Source organism: Oryzias melastigma, linkage group LG4 (assembly GCF_002922805.2).
Source record: "Oryzias melastigma strain HK-1 linkage group LG4, ASM292280v2, whole genome shotgun sequence".
NCBI classification, from domain to species: Eukaryota; Metazoa; Chordata; class Actinopteri; order Beloniformes; family Adrianichthyidae; genus Oryzias; species Oryzias melastigma.
The window spans coordinates 6,857,964-6,875,876 of NC_050515.1; the positions used below are offsets into that span (position 1 = coordinate 6,857,964).

The 17,913-nt window shown below is 37.5% G+C and overlaps 3 protein-coding genes across 6 annotated transcripts in view; all 3 read right to left on the reverse strand.

Annotated features, from left to right (window-relative positions):
- sin3b (SIN3 transcription regulator family member B) overlaps positions 1-4,729 on the reverse strand; it is a 22,873-nt gene extending 18,144 nt beyond the window's left edge. For 2 of the 4 annotated variants that reach the window (XM_024278620.2, XM_024278619.2), the window contains exons 1-3: positions 4,088-4,729; positions 3,038-3,144; positions 934-1,087 (exon numbers count right to left, since the gene is read on the reverse strand). In XM_024278620.2, coding sequence (XP_024134388.1) covers positions 934-1,087; positions 3,038-3,144; positions 4,088-4,198 — 372 coding nt within the window. In that variant the 5' untranslated portion in view covers positions 4,199-4,729. Of the gene's footprint in view, positions 1-933; positions 1,088-3,037; positions 3,145-3,374; positions 3,871-3,933; positions 4,063-4,087 lie in introns of those variants that run through there. The other 2 variants (XM_036211455.1, XM_024278621.2) reach the window with 2 other exon arrangements.
- Positions 4,730-4,855: 126 nt separating this feature from the next.
- Positions 4,856-13,244, reverse strand: haus5 (HAUS augmin-like complex, subunit 5). The gene is made up of 19 exons (XM_024278622.2): positions 12,831-13,244; positions 12,699-12,761; positions 12,228-12,260; positions 11,858-11,882; positions 11,627-11,759; positions 11,224-11,383; positions 10,987-11,083; positions 10,804-10,895; positions 10,682-10,736; positions 10,477-10,604; positions 10,318-10,399; positions 10,067-10,221; positions 8,684-8,846; positions 8,497-8,577; positions 8,272-8,417; positions 7,986-8,082; positions 7,464-7,593; positions 7,241-7,373; positions 4,856-5,090 (listed from the first exon to the last, which is right to left on the reverse strand). Exons 1-19 carry the CDS (start codon positions 12,926-12,928, stop codon positions 4,973-4,975), a joined length of 1,989 nt encoding a protein of 662 aa, XP_024134390.1. The 5' UTR covers positions 12,929-13,244; the 3' UTR covers positions 4,856-4,972.
- A 531-nt stretch (positions 13,245-13,775) lies between these two features.
- Positions 13,776-17,904, reverse strand: LOC112150915 (piggyBac transposable element-derived protein 1). The gene is made up of 4 exons (XM_024279451.2): positions 17,656-17,904; positions 16,495-17,457; positions 16,228-16,418; positions 13,776-14,744 (listed from the first exon to the last, which is right to left on the reverse strand). The coding sequence occupies exons 1-4, from the start codon at positions 17,757-17,759 to the stop codon at positions 14,278-14,280; spliced, it is 1,725 nt and encodes a 574-aa protein (XP_024135219.1). The 5' UTR covers positions 17,760-17,904; the 3' UTR covers positions 13,776-14,277.
- Positions 17,905-17,913: the final 9 nt, after the last annotated feature.

Below are 17,913 nucleotides of genomic sequence, written 5' to 3' on the forward strand. Positions count from 1 at the left end.
GACAACTTTTATAACACATAATTAGATCAATGGTTAATCAAGTAAATAACCGCACAACCAGGTTGAACATTCCACACAATAACCAAAGTTTCAATAATTAAATGAATATGCAGCTTATCTGGGTCAAATGTACTAATACATTCTGATGGCAGCAAAATGTCCAAAATTAACCCAAAGTTTTGGCTTGTTTTCGGTGTAACCATCAGAAGTATCACTCTAATCCAACACCAGTGTTCTCTTGAAGGCTCACTCCAAAGAAAACTGTGTTTTTAACATGTACTTAAGGTGTTTTTCTGCTGATGGAGAACAAAGAAAATTAGATCAAAAACAGCATTTCTGAATATGTCTTTATTTAAGTTGTTGTGAGTCAGGAGCAGAAAAAAAGTTTGAAAAAGCTTGTAGAAGTGAAGAAGACGTTACAATCTGCATGGCACAAGATCTCTGTCCTGCTCCATTCTAAAGCATCCACTTGTAGACGACAAATTGATGCACATTTTTGTCTGAGCTGGCATCCGACTCAACAGATAGCGCCAATATTGCTCGCCATTTTTGCTTCAACTGTAGTGTTACTTTGGGGTTGTGAGGGGCTATAAGCTAGCAGGAGAGAGTGTAAACAGGTGGATGATGGGAAGCAGAGGCAGGCTTACTCCACACTAACAGTCCCACTTTCCACTCAGACGGGAATTAAATGTTTTTTTTTTTAAATCTAGCATCTACAGAAACTATGTCCAAGAAAACATCTCTTTTTTTGGCTAAAAACAGCGTAATCATAATTAAAATACCTCTCGGAACAATTTTAAACAAATCAAAGAAGATCGGAGTGAGACTTGAAGACTTCTAAGCTCTATCACCCTAAACTCTTCAGTCAATGAGCTCAAATAAATGATTCAAACACAAAGTCTCAGAAACATCAGAGTATGAAGTGTGGGTTACCTGTGCAGAGAACGGGGACTGGAGAAAGGCCATCCCATTTTTGGGGATCTCTATCCGATAACCTGGTGGTAGGAAGGCGTTGAAGCCCAAGACCAGGTCTGGATGTCCGTGAAATAGTTGCGACACTCGGTTTATGACCCCCGGTGTGTCGATGCTGTTTAAGAGAGCAGAGAGACGTGATAATGTGGGATTAAAGAAGCAGATTACTGGTGCTTTAATTCTTCAGTACTATGTGATAAAGACAAACATTTTAGCTTTGGATTAAACCAGAGAATATACTTTTCCTGCATGTTTGATTAAATAATCAGTTTTAACAAACTAATTATCTTTTGACTCTTTTTTTTTAAAACTGCATTTACAGTAACCAATCATCACAGCTACTTACCTCACATACTGACTATGATACTTCCTTTATCATCAGTCATGTGTTTCTAGGTGAATTCTGCAGCAGGTTTGTGGCCTTTTAGTCCCGTTTTCAGTTCTGTAACTGTACTGTTCTTAGCAGACTCATAATCTCAAATATTTACAAGCATAAACAAGTATAACAATATCAAAATTAGGAATTATTTATTTTATGGTTGTTAAGGAATTTGCATGTTTATACTATTAATATTATTTTATTTTCAGTTATGCAGTTTTTATTGGTTAAAAAGGCCTAAATCCTCTCCAGAGGTGAGTACTAACAAGTTAAATTTACTTAACATTTTGAGTCATTTTTGTGTATAAATTCTACTCATTGAAGCAGTTATACAGCATTGTATTTTTTACTTAAGTAGATTACATATTAAAGAACATTTCGCTTGTTATCACTGGACTGCTTGACCCCTCCTACCTCTAGTTCCAAACAGGAAGTACCTGCTGGCTCCAAGAAGCCAAAATCCCATTGACTTCAATTAAGAAATAAACAGTTATTACTCAGGTCATCTAATGGTAAAAAATAAACATTCTTCCTCTGATACAATTTTCTTGCTAATCCTAATTTTTTTCATGATATTTTTTCTTTTTAAAAGGATGTGGTGCTCACTGGCCCCGCCTTCAACGTTTGATTGACAGATTCTCCCAAGCCGCTTTAAGTGGAAGGGGTGTGGCTTTTCAACAAGCTCACTCCTGGTTAGCGAGAATAGTTGCCCTAAAAACATGACTGACTGATTTGGACCAATCGCTGTCATCTGGCTCCAAATGGCGGCACTGATGTCGTGGAAAAATGGCGACTAAATTGGCTTCATTTTGCAGAAACCAGAAGTAAAGCATTTTCTACAGATATTTCTGTAGAAAAACAGAGCTTTTTCAAACAGAATGTTTTTTCATCTGCTCCTGATTAATCAAGATTTGAAAAGATTAATACTCAGAAATGCAATTTTAATCTTGAATTATTTAATACATGTCCCCCATCATTTAACAGTAAAAGAGCCGTTTGGGCTCATTTTCTACTGAACGAAACCTAGAAGGAGACGCATTGTCATACTTTAGCTTTTAAGAAATTTGGATTTGCATTCATGACCTTCTTTTTTTAATAATAAATATGAATTATGTACAAATTTTGGCACAAACAAAAGCAAATATATAAAAAGAACCAAGCATTTCTCAAAATGTCTTGTGCCAAGTAGCATAATTTCAGTGCAGCTCAGGGTAGCTAGTAACCAATGTTGTGCAACATAAAATAATATGTGCTTTTAACTCATAAAAGATCAAACTTTTTACCAAAGTTTTGCTTTTCTTATAAAATTTGTGCATTCTGGAGGTAGCGTTGAGCAAACAAGACGTCTTCAGGTCAACAGGGATGTAAAAAGTTACATAAATGTACAAATTTAACTAATCTAAATTAAATACATGCTAATTAAGTAATCCTTACTTTAAAAAAAATGTTTTTTGTTCCCTCTTTGTCCTCAGCAGTCTTACACCCGTGGGTTTTGTTATTTTAGTTTGGGGTTGGTAGTCTTAGTTTGTTAGCTTTGTTTATTTGTTTTCTTTAGGTAGTTTTGGTTAGGCAGTCATTAGCAGGGAACTGCTGACTCAGACGGTCAACATGGCTTATTTTATGTTTGGCCAAAGAGCCACATGTGGATCTGGAGCTGCAGGTTGCAGATCTATATATTATAGTTACCTCTGTGACTTGAACTCCTTCATGATGTCCAGGAACTTGTTATAAATGCCGGGATCATTTGCAAACCGTATCTTCACTTGGTCCAAATAAGACAAGGCGTCTTCAACCTACCAAAAAAGATTAAAATAACAGTTAGTCTCAGGTGTGTGGAGCAACATTTTCAGCAGATGTTGGAGCATAAATTAGAAAAGGACAAATTCCAAACCAGAACCATTACCCATAATGCACCTCTGCGCAGGAGTTGCAGCTGATCGGGACTTTATTTACCCGATTAGTTTGAATACTTGCTTCTTTTTTAAACGGTCTATATGATTGTTTGAAGTTAAGCTTTATTTACCACTTGCTTGAGTGCAACGTCATCCCCCCGTACAAGTGACTGTTATTGAAGAGGAAAAAGACGACATAGCTGAAACGGGCAAGAAACACCCGACAGCTTCCTGTTCGATCGCCTGTTTAACGATCAAACACCCCGAAAAAAATGACCGGAAATGTTGACACAAAATCGCAGTTTAAGCTAGTGTTAGCCAACAGTCAGACCGCTCCACACTCTCTCAATCGAGTACAATGCATTTGTATCGTGGCGGGGTGGTGGGGAGGAGGAGGAGGAGGGAGGGGGGTGAACAACGATGAGACTGCGACGAAGAAAAAAAAAATCATAAATACAAATCATCAACTAAATCCGCCGTTTGTGGACGGCCTCCACTTTGTTCGAGCAGGCTGCAAGAAAAGAAAAGCAACAAGGAGGAACTTCCCACAACAGAGGGGCTGACTTCACTTCACGTCGCCTCTCAGCTTCTGCCATTGATGGCGTCAATGAGAAAGTATCACAAACTGACTCCTCCGGCTGGCAGTCGCTAGAATGGCTGACGAAAAACAGCCTCCAAGTCCAGCCTCACCTGCCAGCGTTCAAAATGTTCGGCCGGGAATTACTTTTATCAGGCCAACTAGCTAACTGACGTTAGCCGGAGCCCTTCCTTTCAATAGTCGACGACAAAACGTAGAGCCGCGAGCAGCACGGTGTGACTGGGGACTTCTTCGTCGTCCGCTTACCTTCAGCTTCTGGAAGTGTTGCTGCTGCACTTGCTTTTGTGTGATAACGAACGGCTTTTCTTGAATTTGGCTGATTTGCTTGGCGGCGCTATGCGCCTGAATCTTCGCCATTATATCCCGGCGAGGAGGAGGACCGGAGAGCCGCTAACCACCAACTTAAAGCGGGGAGAAGCAGCTGCCGATTCCACCGACAGTTTGTGCTTGGCTAGCCCGACAAACCTCTCTCTCGGTCGGGGGAGCCAGCCTGCCTTACTTCTTTGCTTGACTGGACAGTCAATTTGCACGCAGGCAAGAAAAAAAAAGGACGGGAAATCCAGCAGAGTTGAGGGGGATAAAAGACAAGCTGCTACTCGCTGCGACTTTGACGCTGTTTCACGAAACAGAAAAACATCGGAAAACAACAATGGTTGCCGTTTAACGTATTTAAAATAGCTATCCCCTGTCTCTTTAAATTCGGCGGCAGCGGTCTATGTTAGCGTCCGGAAGCCAGAGTAGGAGTGAAAAATAGGAGAGAGAGAGAAAAAAAGTGAAAAATTGAAGTGCGCAGCCGCAGAGGTGGGAGGAGCCTAATTTACAAGCATCGGATTGCTCCACTCCCCCTTCACTGCTACAAAGGAACAATGTTGATCGGCGCTGAACGACTGCCGCATACTTCTCTCTGCTTACAACTAGAAAACCTCTGAAAGACTCCATTTTTTACAGCATGTTACACATTTAAAAAAAAACATAAATAAAAGCTCGTATTATAACAGAGAAAACAAGTCAGAATTTGTGCTTAAAATCTTTTATTTGTGTCTGTTTTTGCATGATAGAGCAGGATTATTAATAATAACACAAAGCAGCAGTTTAGTTAGACATGGATTGACCATTTCCAATAGGAAAGAGTTACAAGTTTCCAGCTGCCAAGTCTTTAGCAGCAAGTTTCCACCTCAGAAGCCACTGCTGGAAAGTCAGTCCTCCTTTAGTCTCTTCAGGTAGGACATGTTGGGCAGGTTTATCCCACCTGCAAGCAGAAACGCAAAACATTAACTTGTAAAAAGTGTGAAAATTAAGAAAAACATAAATTCAAAGTTATACAAGAATATTACTGGATTTCCTATGACCAAAACAATCACTGTAATTTAAACTACCGCATGATTTTTTTGTCAGAAAGATACATTGCTTAGAGAAAAAATGCCTTTTTCAGTGTTTTTAACATGTTCTTGTACCATTTTAAATCATAAAAGATTACATATATTATGAAAATGAAGAGGAAAATGGCATATCTGAGTATTTCTTTATTCAAATACTCTTTATTTTACTTGTATGACTCAACAGCTCCTTTATTGCTCAGTTTTTGTAGTTGTGAGGGGCTGTAAGCTAGCAAAAGAGAGCGGAAATGAAGGGATGATGGGATATCAGCTAAGGCTTACTTCCATCCCAACAGTCACACCCACAACCTAGAGGTTAATTTCTGATAAACTCAGAAAATGTCCTTTAAAAGAAAAAAAAAAGACCCAATTCTTCTTGATTTTAGCTATAAACTGCATGATCATAATTAAAAGACCACAACTTTATGATAAAAATATAGCTGTAGTGGGAAATAAATATATTTATTCATCAATATTCTGCTTTTTAAGCTAAGATTGATTACATTTCATACATTTTCTTAGAAGCAAACCAACATAGCATAAAAAACTGCATGAATCTGCTTGAATAAAACTTTTAATAAACCAAATTGTGAAGAAAGAACCATTTGTGTGAATCCATCGCTATCTTTAAACAGATAATGTAAGAGATAAACTGTAAACGTAGCTCAAAAATAATACCAGAAAATGACTTTTTTGGTTTAAATTTGTCTCAATAACTCATCGAATTTAGATTTTTAACTAACAAGAGTCATTTTGAAAAAAAAAACTGCAAAAAAACCTAACTTGCTTCATTTTTTGCCAGTTTGCTTATGATAATGACATCTACTATCACACTTAAACAAAAACAAGTTTTCTCCTGTTAAAGAGATAGTTATGACAGAGCCTAAACTCATCTTTATAACACACATTTATGAGAAAAAATGCCAGAATATTAGCCTATTACTTTTAAAGTCATAAGGACTTTATTCATTTAATATAACATAACATAAATTTACAATGTTAAAGTCTTGATAAAAAAGAAATTGCATGTAAAATTCTCCCTAATAATCTATCGTAGATGGTAGATGTCATAATCACAAAATAACAAATTTCCTCATGTTGTAATAACAAAAATATAATTCTATCAACAATCTGCAGCAAAAAAAAAAAAGTAGTTAACAGCAGTCCTAAACAACGATCATATCAGTCCTTTGAGGAGAAGGTTTCTACAGCTGCAGTTCAGTGATCCTGTAGTTTTTGTCATCAGTGACCAGATATGAGGATCAGATCTTCTACTTTAGGGATGTCAAACTCAATCGATTAAGGAGCAAAAATTTAAAACACACCTTAGGTCACGGTCGGAACAGCATAATCATTTATTGAACACATTAAAACTACATTTTTAAAACTTTAAAACCGTAACTTTTTATCATAATTATGAACTAGATATATAGCATTACCTGCAATAATGCTAGTGTGAATGCTGTAAGCTGAATTTGGAAACTGAAGATGCTGAAATTGATAGCTAAAAACGCTGCAGCTGATAGCTAGCTAAATTATTTGCCAAATGCCAAATTAGCCTGAAAAACTAAAAAAAAAAAATAAAATAAAAAAAAAAAAACTTAGGTTAGCCGACACAGCTAGCATGTGGCTAAAAAATAGCTAAATTTAAAAATAGCCTAAAACGATCCTCAATTAACCAAAACAACCAGCTTGCTGAAATATTAGCTAAACTCCAAAATAGTATAAAAAGCTAGCAGAATGCCAATTTTTAAAACTGTAAAACTGTGACTATTTAACATAATTATGAATAATAAAAAATGCAGGAATATTATTCATAAAAAAATAAATCAACTTAAACCTTAAATAACTTTCAATAATAATAGATAGTAGATGTTGTTGCCTTGAGAAAGTAGGCAAAAACAAAGTAGTCAGTTCTCAGCTTCTGTAATTTTTTACAACAGAGTTAAATTGTTAACAAAACCCTAAAACTTTATTAGTATATTTATTTTTTAAAAAATCAGAAACTTTTAAGGTGTCTCACCAGTGAGAGATGGCTCTCTTGATGTGGTCTCCATAAGAAAGCCCCTGCACGCAGCTGTGTGCGAGAGCTCTTGCTCTTGGAAGCAAAGACTTCAGGATTTTCTTATCCTCCTCCTTGATTCTGTTGACCAGCGCTGAGAAGCATACATTTCCACTGTTTACAAACCCTATTTTTATTTGTCCATGCAGTTTAATGTTTCTGCTTAAAGCAAAACGCCAGTTACCGTTTTGATCAGATGCATGTAGTTGTTCTGCTTCTTTCTGTGGACTGGTGGAGTAAAGCTGCAGTAACTGACGGAGGAAACACAACTCCAGCTGTTGGTAGCGTACCTGTGAGCACAGCTCCTCTGGTGCCTGAAGGGTTTGAGGGGCAAAAGTTAGTCTTCAAAACAATAAGGAATAGTCATAGAAATTGAAAAATATATATATTTAATCAAACTACAGCTTTCTAAAAGGTAAAATATCAATTACTGGAAGTATTGTCATGTTATGCAGTGGTAAGGAATTTATCCACTTCACCAGGAAAATTAGTCATTCCTTAAATTTATAGTGAGGGTTTTTTTTTACTTTTTTGAAGAGAAGTGATTTTTTGAAGATTACTGTAAAAATGATCTTAGTAACACTCCATTGTATCATTATTCTCAAAACACACATTAAATAGAGGCTATAAAACCTCAAATGAAATAAATAAATAAGTTTCCCCCTTTGTACAAACAGGCAGCACAGCAGTACATGCCAGTCCTCACCTTGTGCACAGGAAATGACAGGTTTTGACACAAGCTGGTGAAGTTTGGAGACTCCAAGCGATGGATTGACAAACTTGATGCAGGAACTCTCTGAATCCTTTTACAAAAAGGAAGCAAAAACAAACGTGTGCATAAATTACTCTCATCAAAGAATGATAAGTTGTGTTTTTCTAATCTACAAAAAGTCTCAGTTAAGAACTTTTCAATGGATTCTCCCTTGAGAAACCAAATAAACTCACTGATAAAGTAAAAAAAAAAATTTTGTTCTCAATAATTAAACTCTCACCCATCAACAACCCTCCGGTCCAGAGAAAAAAGTGAAACTGATCCAAACTGTCTGGCCTCCTTAGAAATAGAGTTACGCAGATCGGTGGCTACATTTACGACGTCTTCAAACTGTGGCAACATTTTGCTCTCAATGAATTCCTGCAGCTGAAACACAATAATGTACATGCTTTGAAGTTATTCATACATTTTCTTTTCCACTAAATGTCAAATGTTTTGAACAGACCTCCTTGTGAAGACGGATTAGCTGCGTCTTGGCTGTTGAGTTCCCCTTAATAAGACCTCTTATCTGCTCCTGTCTGAGGGCCTGTCAGGGGGAAAATTTTAGTTTTTTTATGGTGGATGTTGCTAAAAAACCTAAAGCTCACATAGAAATAATTTTACTATCCCGAATTTCATTTATTATGTCTTACCACAAGCTCCCTGAAGTCCAGAATGCTCTGCCACTGGCTGTGAAGACTTCTTTGAGCCTCCTGGCGGCTTTTAGCATGATGGTCCAGCTGGATGCAGAAGTCTCTGATGTGATCCCGGACCGCCGCCTGCATCACACCCTGCAGTTCCACCTCCAGCGCTGACCTAACAACAACCCAGAATCCAGAAAAACCATAAAGAGACTATCAATTTAAGCTAAATATATGTTATTTGTGTAGATCAGGGGTCGGCAACCTTTAACAGGAGAAGAGCCATTTGTGCTCAATTTCTACTGATCAAAACCAAGAAGGAGCTGCATTGTCTTACTTTATCCTTTAAGAAATTTTAATTCATGACCTTCTTTTTAGTTAATAATAAGAATTGTGTCTTTTTTGTCAGGAACAAAAGCAAAAAATATAAACAGTTTCTCAAAATGGGATTTTTTTTTATGTCTGACAGAAGCTCAAATTATTGATTTTCATAATAAAAGATGCTCTGAGCCAAACAGGATCATCTCAGTGCAGCTCTGGACAGCTAGTAACCAATGTTGTGCAGCATAAGATAATATGGGATTTGAACTCATAAAAGATCAAACTTTTACCAAAGTTTTGCTTTGCACACAAAATCTGTGCATTCTGTAAGTAGCGTTGAGTAAACAAGACATCCTCAGGTAAACAGGGATGTAAAAACCTACATAGTTTATCATCTATGTGCACCTCAGCAATCAATTTATAAGTTTAAATAATCTAAATTAAATAAATGCTACTAAAGTAATCCTTACTTTAAAAAATGCTTTTATTTTAGTTCTTTTCCCCTCTTTGTCCTCAGCAGTCTTACACTGCTGGGTTTTGTTATTTTAGTTTGGAGTTGGTAGTCTTAGTTTGCAGGCTTTGTTTATTTGTTTTATTTAGGTAGTTTTGGTTGGCAGCCATTAGCAGGGAGCTGCTGACTCCGATGATTGACATGGCTGGGTAAGCGGTGTCCCTGACTTATTTCATGTTTGGCCAAGGAGCCACCATGGAGAGAGAAAAGAGCCACATGTGGATCTGGAGCTGCAGGTTGCAGACCCCGGATACAGACGTGAAAGATTCTAGATCTGACTGTGATTCTCTGAGCATCTAAATCTGGTCCTCCATGTAAAAAGAGCTCTACATTCCTTTTACCAGTAAAGCCAAATCTTTGGGTCACACCCAACATCTCCTTATAATTACATTTCAAAAATGAGGAACTATTGTGTAAGGATTTCTCAAGCATCTTTTCCTACATACAAGGAGTGCTGTAACAGAACTACACATACAAAAAAAAAAAAAAAAAAAAATCTGAATTATCTTCTCGTCTACATAAACTACAAAGCTTTGCCTATCTAGAAATAAAAGTGTATTTACATGGCTGAAGTATCACTGTGGAGCTCGTCCGCTGCAGCAGACACTTCCAGCTCCGTCTCTTTTTTACGGGCCATCAACTGTTGTTTGAGCTCCTGGACTCTGAGGCGAGTCTGGGCCAGGTCCACCAGACTCTGTTGCACCTCTTCCCAAGCAGCCTGGACAAAGTACGAAATACAATTACACATATTTTTACCCTGAAAGTCACTATCAAGACTTTTTTAAGTATTGATTTTAGGAGGAATGAGTAGTACCTCTATAAGGGTCTTCACAGGTGGTAACTCATTATCCTCCTCTAATGAAACATCCAAAAGCTGATTGCTTTCATATCGGTACCTAAAAGAAGCACAAGTTTGTGATTTTATAATTCAACATGACAAAAAAAGCACAAAGATGAGAGTAACGTTGCATACCGAAGAGACGTCAGATTCTGAGTCACATCTGCAGAAGCCAGTTTCTTCTGCAGGTCATTTTGCTCTCTAAAGGCTAAATACTGCAGTGCTGAGAGCACATGGTTTGGAGGATAATCACCCAACACCTTCTGTTCATGTCAAACATTTGAAATCAAAGTGAGCAACAAGTACAATATCGTACACATAGATGTAAATTAATCCCTACCTCCACAGAGCTCAGCCAGTATTGATAGACAGCAATCCTCTGTTCACGTGTCATACTGGGAAAAGGAAAATATAATTTAAAAAATGTCAGAAGAAAAATCCAAGGTTTTAGAAAGCACTCACTGTCTCGTCGTCGAGTGCTGCAGTTTTAGTTCACTCTCTTGTAATGACTGATAAAATTGGATCCTGTCGTCACACAGAGCTCTCAGTTCACGCTGTTGAGGTGAATCACATTCATCAAATGAGATTCTGTATTTGATTTATTTTGATTCTTATGCAACAGAAGAGGCAAGAATAAGATCTTACTAGAACTTCTGCCTCTGCTCCTCCCTTTAAGTCCCCATTTTTATCATCCAGGTCGCCAGAAGGTTCACTGCCATAAAGTACCTCAATCTCTGCTTTCCTGCATATTAAAAAAAAGATAAAAGCATTGTATATGTACTTTTAGACTTTGCAGTAAAAGTGGACTGCTCCGAGATTGACAAAAACATAAAAATATTCCTTATTTTAATTTTAAATTTACTTTTTTTCCACTCTCCTTACCTTGCAATTTCTTCCAGAGCTTGACAATGGTTGTCAATTTTTCTTACATCGTCAGAAAGCATTTGACGACCCCGGGAGCAGCGCTGTCTAAACGCCTGCAGGATCAGCTCTCTACACTGGCCGTCCTTTATTTGGCCTTTGATACAACTGATGGATCGCTCTGTGAGACAGTAACAATAAAACACATTGGTCCTCTGAACAGTTTGACAAATTACAGAATTGAACAAGATTGTTGTCTTAGATCTCAGCGTAAGACATTTTGAGCAGCAAATTTTGAGCTAAAATATGTAGTCAGTGCAGAATTTTTTACAAATATTTCATAAATCAACTTGGCAGTTGAAAATGTATCTCCTTTGTGTAAAAAGTCCTTAATGAGGCTCAAGACCAAACAAGTTTGAATAACCTTGTGCACCCAGCTGTTCCTCCGTTCCTTTAATCTGAGAGTCCAGGACGGTGATCTCAGATCTTAACTGTTCAATCTTCGTTTGGAGCTCTCTCCGCTTCGCAGCCTCGCTCTGGCCTTCAGCTTTTTTCAACTGTGAATGTAGACACACCAAATATGCTGTAGATGTAATGAATTAAACTATTGAGGAGAAAAAATTGAGCAAAAAAAAAAAAAGAATTTTGACCCTACCTCTTTGTCTTGAAGTACTTGGTACCTTAAATATAATTTTGTTAAGAGGAATAAAACACACTATGAACATGCAACAATCACATGAAGCCTTGTATAAAGTAGAAATAAATACGACAACAATAAAAGGAAAGAGAATAAAAGTCATCACTTACAACTGGATTAAATAACTATCAGACAGGACTTATTTTTTATGAGTAAATGAAATAAAATATATAATTTACTAACACAAAAGGTGCCTCTTAAAAACAAACAAACTGGAACTTCTCAGAGTCAGTAACAAAAATAAATAAGTATCTACTAAACAGTTACTTGTATTTCATAAAGGCTTTAAAATAGTAATTTTAGCCAAAAAATAAAAAAGAAAGGATACCATTGCAGGTTGCCACGCATGATTCTGACATTCCTGGAGAAAAAACAAACAAAAAATAAAAACTCCATAAATCAATTACACAAAGACACAATAACAGCTTCAAAAGCCTGGAAGACCTAACTTTTAGTTTAGGGACGTTAATCAAAAACTTAGCAAATGCTGACTTAAAATAGACTGAATAAATAGACTTTTAATAATATAGAATGATTGGAATCAAAGCAAGAATAATGCACAAAAAAGACAGCCTAGAGATTTATATCCATAATTAAACAAGGTAATTAGGTATAATTGATTAGAAAATGGTCAAACATTCAACAAATAACTCGTAAAATGATTACTCTTACTTGTAAATAAGCACATTTGTCTTTTGTGCAAGACATGACACAATCAAACTCTTAACTATTGAGATAGTCACATGAAATTAATAGATGGGTGTATAATCCCTACTTAGAAAAATAATAAAAAACTAACCTTTGTGAATAAACGTGTTGGATCATGTATTTCCATATTGGCCTGCCACTCCCAGCACACAGTCTGGAAAGGCAAAAGGCAACATTTGATGCGAGAAGACATTAAAGGATTCAAGAAAACTTGAAAACTCACGTTTTCAAATAGTCGTCGTTTGGAAGACTGTCCGGAGGCAGATTAAACTCTTCTGTCGCCCAGCGTCTCAACTCCTTTACAAGGTTTTTATCCGACATCCTGACTGAAAAGAAGCTAGCTAAAAAAATACGAAAACGACGCTAGCTAAATCATGTACGAAAACAAAAAAAATAGCTAAAACTACAAAACAAACAGCTAACAAGGTTTCCTTGGGCTTTGGAAAAACGGTCTACTCAGCTCGCTCTTAATATTGCTGCTTATTTTCTTTGTTTACATCATACCGACGCAGTACGATAAACGCTCACACTCCACTGAATTCTTCTCATATCCTACTTGAAGTTCCCGCCCGCCCTTGCTCGCTCTAACTCTTCTTCGTGGATCCAAATCCGGGGTTGGCGGCTCATTACCGCCACCACCTGTTGGAGTTCAGAAGTACACCACGTTGACAAAATTCACATAATTTTGAATCTCATTTGACATTTTGACAATCTTCATCATTCTTTTATGTCAAGCGCGTCAAACTCAATCAAACTCTACTGACTTTAGCTAATTATCACAAAAAATGAATGAACCAAATGTGACATAAGTGTGTTTTATTTTTGTTTTCTATTTCCTAAGCACTGCATTTAATTGCTTCTGTAATGAGTTTGAAATAATTGTGTGTTTTGTCCTGTTTTTTTCAATCTATGCTTGAAATAAACCAATCAATCAAACAATGGGCCAAAATCCAAAACACACCATAGCTTGTGGGCCGAACAGGATAAACATTTAATGAAAACTTTAAAACTACATTTAAAAACTGTAACTTTTTAACATAGTTATGAATAATAAAAAGGCAGGAATATTATTCCAGAATAAATCAATTTAAATAAATTTCAATATTTTACCCTCCATGAAAGCAAATATTCTGTCAAAATTATACAAGTTAGCAAGTTAGAAATAAGCACAAGATAACATTGGGTGACTAATAACAATAAAATAAAATGATCTGGAGGATCCGGCCCCCTGGTCTTTACTTTGACACGTGTTGTATGTGATATTGTTCTATACTATCCAAGAGGTTCCTATGCTCTCTGATATTTCTTTCAACCTCAATGAAAACAATCTCTAAGCGTTTGCCTCAAGTTTTCTGATAATTTTGACTATGAAAGGGTCAATGTCCTGTAAATGAATCCTTTAGCTCCTTTTTCTAGAAAACATTACATTTAATGTTAGTAATTCACAGTTTACTCAATGCTGTAAGAGAGTAATAACCATTTAAAATGAAAAAAATAAAGAACACGATTTTAATTTGAAGAGTTTTTAGTGAAAAAAAATAGTACAATTAAACACAAACAAAAGGTCTTGCACGTTAAAAGTTTATATTTGACGACTATTTACAACAAAATATCTGTATCTTTGTTGATAAATGTGCAAAAACATAGCATAAATGTGAAGTGTATGCAGATCAGTTCTCTGCTCCCTGACTCCTCTTAAGGTGTTGATGAAACTGCCAGTGACAGTTTCTCTCTGGCTGCAGGCATAGACCCACATCACAAGTCCAACACTTCCAGGGGGTGCTCTTGCTGCAGACTTTGCAGCGTCGTCGCCCCATGCTGGCCCTCTGCGATTTGGTCTGTCCACTCCTTGTGGGGACAGGTAGGTGCTGATCCGGGTTCTTTTGAAGGTCACTTTTCAAGTCAACCCCGAGCAGGTGTGCAGCGACCTCTTCCAGGAACTGCTGACGAGTCAGCGGCTTCTCCCGCAGGCTTTCACAGCGAGTCTTGTGGATGACGAAGGAGTTCGTCACAGCAATGTCAACCAGATGATGGAAAACCATGATGGGCCATCTCCTGGTTTTCCGTCGGACTGCGCTTGTCCCAATCATCTGGTCCGAAGTGTCGACTCCTTCCGTGTACTTGTTGAACACCGTAACTGCAGTAGGTTTGGGGAAAGAACTTGTTTGTTTTGACATCTAGAATGTTGGTATTTATTACAGTTTTTTAGGCTATTTTTGAGTTTAGCTAATATTTTAGCTGCATGCTAGCTATTCTGGCCAATTTAGGCTTTTTTTGCTTGTTTTTTTAGACAGTTTTGAAATTTAGCCAATATTTATTCTACATGCTAACTGTTTTGGTTAACAAAGGCTTTTCTTTTTTTTTTAGGCTTTTTGGAAGTTTAGCTAATATTTCAGCTGTGTGTTAGCTGTTTTGGCAAATTTAGGCTTTTCCCTTTTTAGGCTAATTTGGAGTTTAGCTAACAATTCAGCTCCATGCTAGCTGTTGTGGCTATCTTAGGCTCTTTTTTGCCAACATTTTAATTACATGCCAGCTGTTTTGTCTAATTTATTTTTTTCAGTTTTTTAGACTATTTTGGAGTTTAGCTAATATTTTAATTCCATGCTTGCTGTTTAGGCTAACTAGCGCTTTTTTGTTTTTTAGGCTAGTTTGGAGTTTAGCTAATATTTCTGCTACATGCTAGCTATTTTGGCTGATTTAGGCTTTTTTGTTTGTTTGTTTTTTTAGACTTTTGGAATTTGTTCACTATTTCAGCTACATGCTAGTAGTTTTGGCTAATTTAGGCTTTTGTTTGTTTTCAGGCTAATTTGGAGTTTAGCTAATATTTCAGCTACATGCTAGCTATTTTGGCTGATTTAGGCTTTTTTGTTTGTTTTTTTTTAGACTTTTGTATTGTATCCACTATTTCAGCTACATGCTAGTTGTTTTGGATAACATATTTTTGCTTTTTAGGCCATTTTGGAGTTTAGATAATACTTCAACTGCACGCTAGCTGTTTTGGCTAATTTAGGCTTTTGGGGTTTTTTTCAGGCTAATTTGGAGCTTAGCTAATATTTCAGTTACATGCTAGCTATCATGGCTAATTTATGCTTTTTTGTAGAATTTTTTTAAATTATTTTGGAGTTCAGCCATTATTTCTGCTACATGGTAGCTGTTTTGGCTAACTTTGACTTTTCTCAGTTTTTTAGGCTAATTTGGCATCTAACTAATATTTTATCTGGCTATCAGCTTCAGCTATCAACTTCAGCCTTTATTGCTATCAATTTCAGCATCTTCAGCTATCAGCACTAGCATCTTCAGCTGCCAAATTCAGTTTACAGCATTCACACTAACATTATCACAGGTAATATCTAATTTTTAGTTAGTTTAAAGCTAATGAGGGTTAAGATGTGTCTTTTACATCCTTTTTGTGCATGACCCGATAAGTCGACTAATCTGAAAAAATAATACATGATTAGTCGACTATTAAAATAATCGTTTGTAGCAGAACAACTACTGCTATTACTAAGTTTGTCATCTAGAAATTAGCTATATAGATAGGCATGCTTTAGGTAAGTATTGTATTTAGGTTAAGTGTGTTTTCAATAATATACAAATAGGATCAATAGCAATATGAATACCTGTCTTCTGCCAGCGCTGCACTGTGTCTCCACTGTACATAGGGTGGATGGTGGAGCACATGGAGACCTCTCTGGTGCCCATCCACTTCACAAATAAAAGGTCGCCATCCCTGATCCAGCGGATACTGCCTGGTGGGGATCTTTTGGTCAAGTCATTTTCTTTGGTGGTGGGGACACCATCTATTCCCTGCCTGTATGAGAAGAAGATGATTACTTGCAGGCCAGGACTTGTATAACTAGTAATATTGGGCAGCTGTTGCACATTACCTGTATATTCCACAAGCTCCAAATCCCTGCTGGCTCAGGTGTCGAAAGAGGACGGGACTAGTGTAAATGTCTGTGTATACAAGATACCCAGACCCCAGGTAGTCTCTGTTGACCAGACTTGAGACTACATCAAAAGAGAGCCCCTTTCCTGATGCCGTCTTAGATTTTCCTGTGTAGAGCTTGAAGTCAACGGTGTAGCCGTTTATGTCTGCTAGCACAAAAAGCTTAAACCTCCGATTTGTTGGCTTGGTCTTCATACATTGTTTTGTCCCAACCATCCTCTCGACCACTGAAAGGTGCTGTTTTGGGTGGTAGATGGTCTTGGAGATTGTGCGGATCATCTCCATTAGAGGTCTGACCTGGTGGAGGGGGTCATAATCCTCTGTGCTCTTCTTCTGCTCGTTCTCCTCATCTTTCTCTGGGTCGCTGAAATGGAGACTAGATAAAATAGCCATGAAGCGCTCTCGAGTCATGACCGTAGCGGGGAACGGCACATGGAAAATTGTGCTTTGACGCCAAAAGTCAGTCATCCTCGGCAAGTCCAACACTGACATGTACAACAGCAGGCCGATAAATTTCTTTGCTTCTCTTTGACTCATTTTAGTCCAGGTGAACTTCCCCCCTTTCTCCTGGTTTCTGGCTGCATTCTTGTTTGTGTTTTCAGTGATAAGTCTGAAAACTTCAGAATCAAAAATGTAGGAAAAGATTTTACCCGGTGATGGGTTTCCTGAATTTAGAGGTAGCTGGACACCCGGGGTGCACCTGGGGTTAAACCTCAGTGGTGGAGGGGCTCCATCGTCAGGCTCTGCATCTGTCCTCCACCTCTGATGATGGGGTGAGCGGCTTCGGTCTCTGACCACATCACCAGAACCTCCAACATCCCCATGTTTTCTCCCTCGTTGGTCCTCCAGCACCTCATCACCATCTCCAGCATCCTCACGGGATCTGACAAAATGCAGGAAACTGGAAGAAATTGTATTTAGTTATTGTTATTTCTCAGCATAAACGTTCCTAAATTTATGCTTATATTATAATTTAATTTGTACGTCAAAATGGGTAACTTGCTTAGATTTGAATTTCATTTTACACACGCATGTCAAGGTAAAATTAAAACTAGCTAGCGAGGGCTTCTTCCAGAAATTCAGCTCCTAAAAACGTTACCTTATCTCGCCAGAAGTGACTCCTTTCGTTGCTCCTTCGGTCTCAAAATCTCCTATGAGACTCAATGGAGGTTTTCGAACCTGGGAGGCTCGTCTTGCCAACATTTTTCATCTTATTTCTGCTTTTATAAAAGTTTTTGCATGCTACGCTGTCTGTTTTCCTCCACAGCTCCAGTGAAACAACGGAGTTGTTCGCGGGCTTCCGGGTGAGATTACATTAATCTCGCGATAAGGACATTAAAGCGCAACGCCTCAGCTC

Coding starts and splice junctions, on each gene's coding strand:
- LOC112150915 (XM_024279451.2), bottom strand. CDS start 17,759: ATGTTGGCAAGACGAGCCTCCCAGGTTCGAAAACCTCCATTGAGTCTC. Junction 17,458..17,655: donor GTCACTTCTGGCGAGATAAG/GTAACGTTTTTA, acceptor AATTTCTTCCAG/TTTCCTGCATTTTGTCAGAT. Junction 16,419..16,494: donor GGAGCTTGTGGAATATACAG/GTAATGTGCAAC, acceptor CTTCTCATACAG/GCAGGGAATAGATGGTGTCC.
- haus5 (XM_024278622.2), bottom strand. CDS start 12,928: ATGTCGGATAAAAACCTTGTAAAGGAGTTGAGACGCTGGGCGACAGAA. Junction 10,605..10,681: donor ACTGGCTGAGCTCTGTGGAG/GTAGGGATTAAT, acceptor TGACATGAACAG/AAGGTGTTGGGTGATTATCC. Junction 5,091..7,240: donor AAGAGAGCCATCTCTCACTG/GTGAGACACCTT, acceptor TTCTGCTTGCAG/GTGGGATAAACCTGCCCAAC.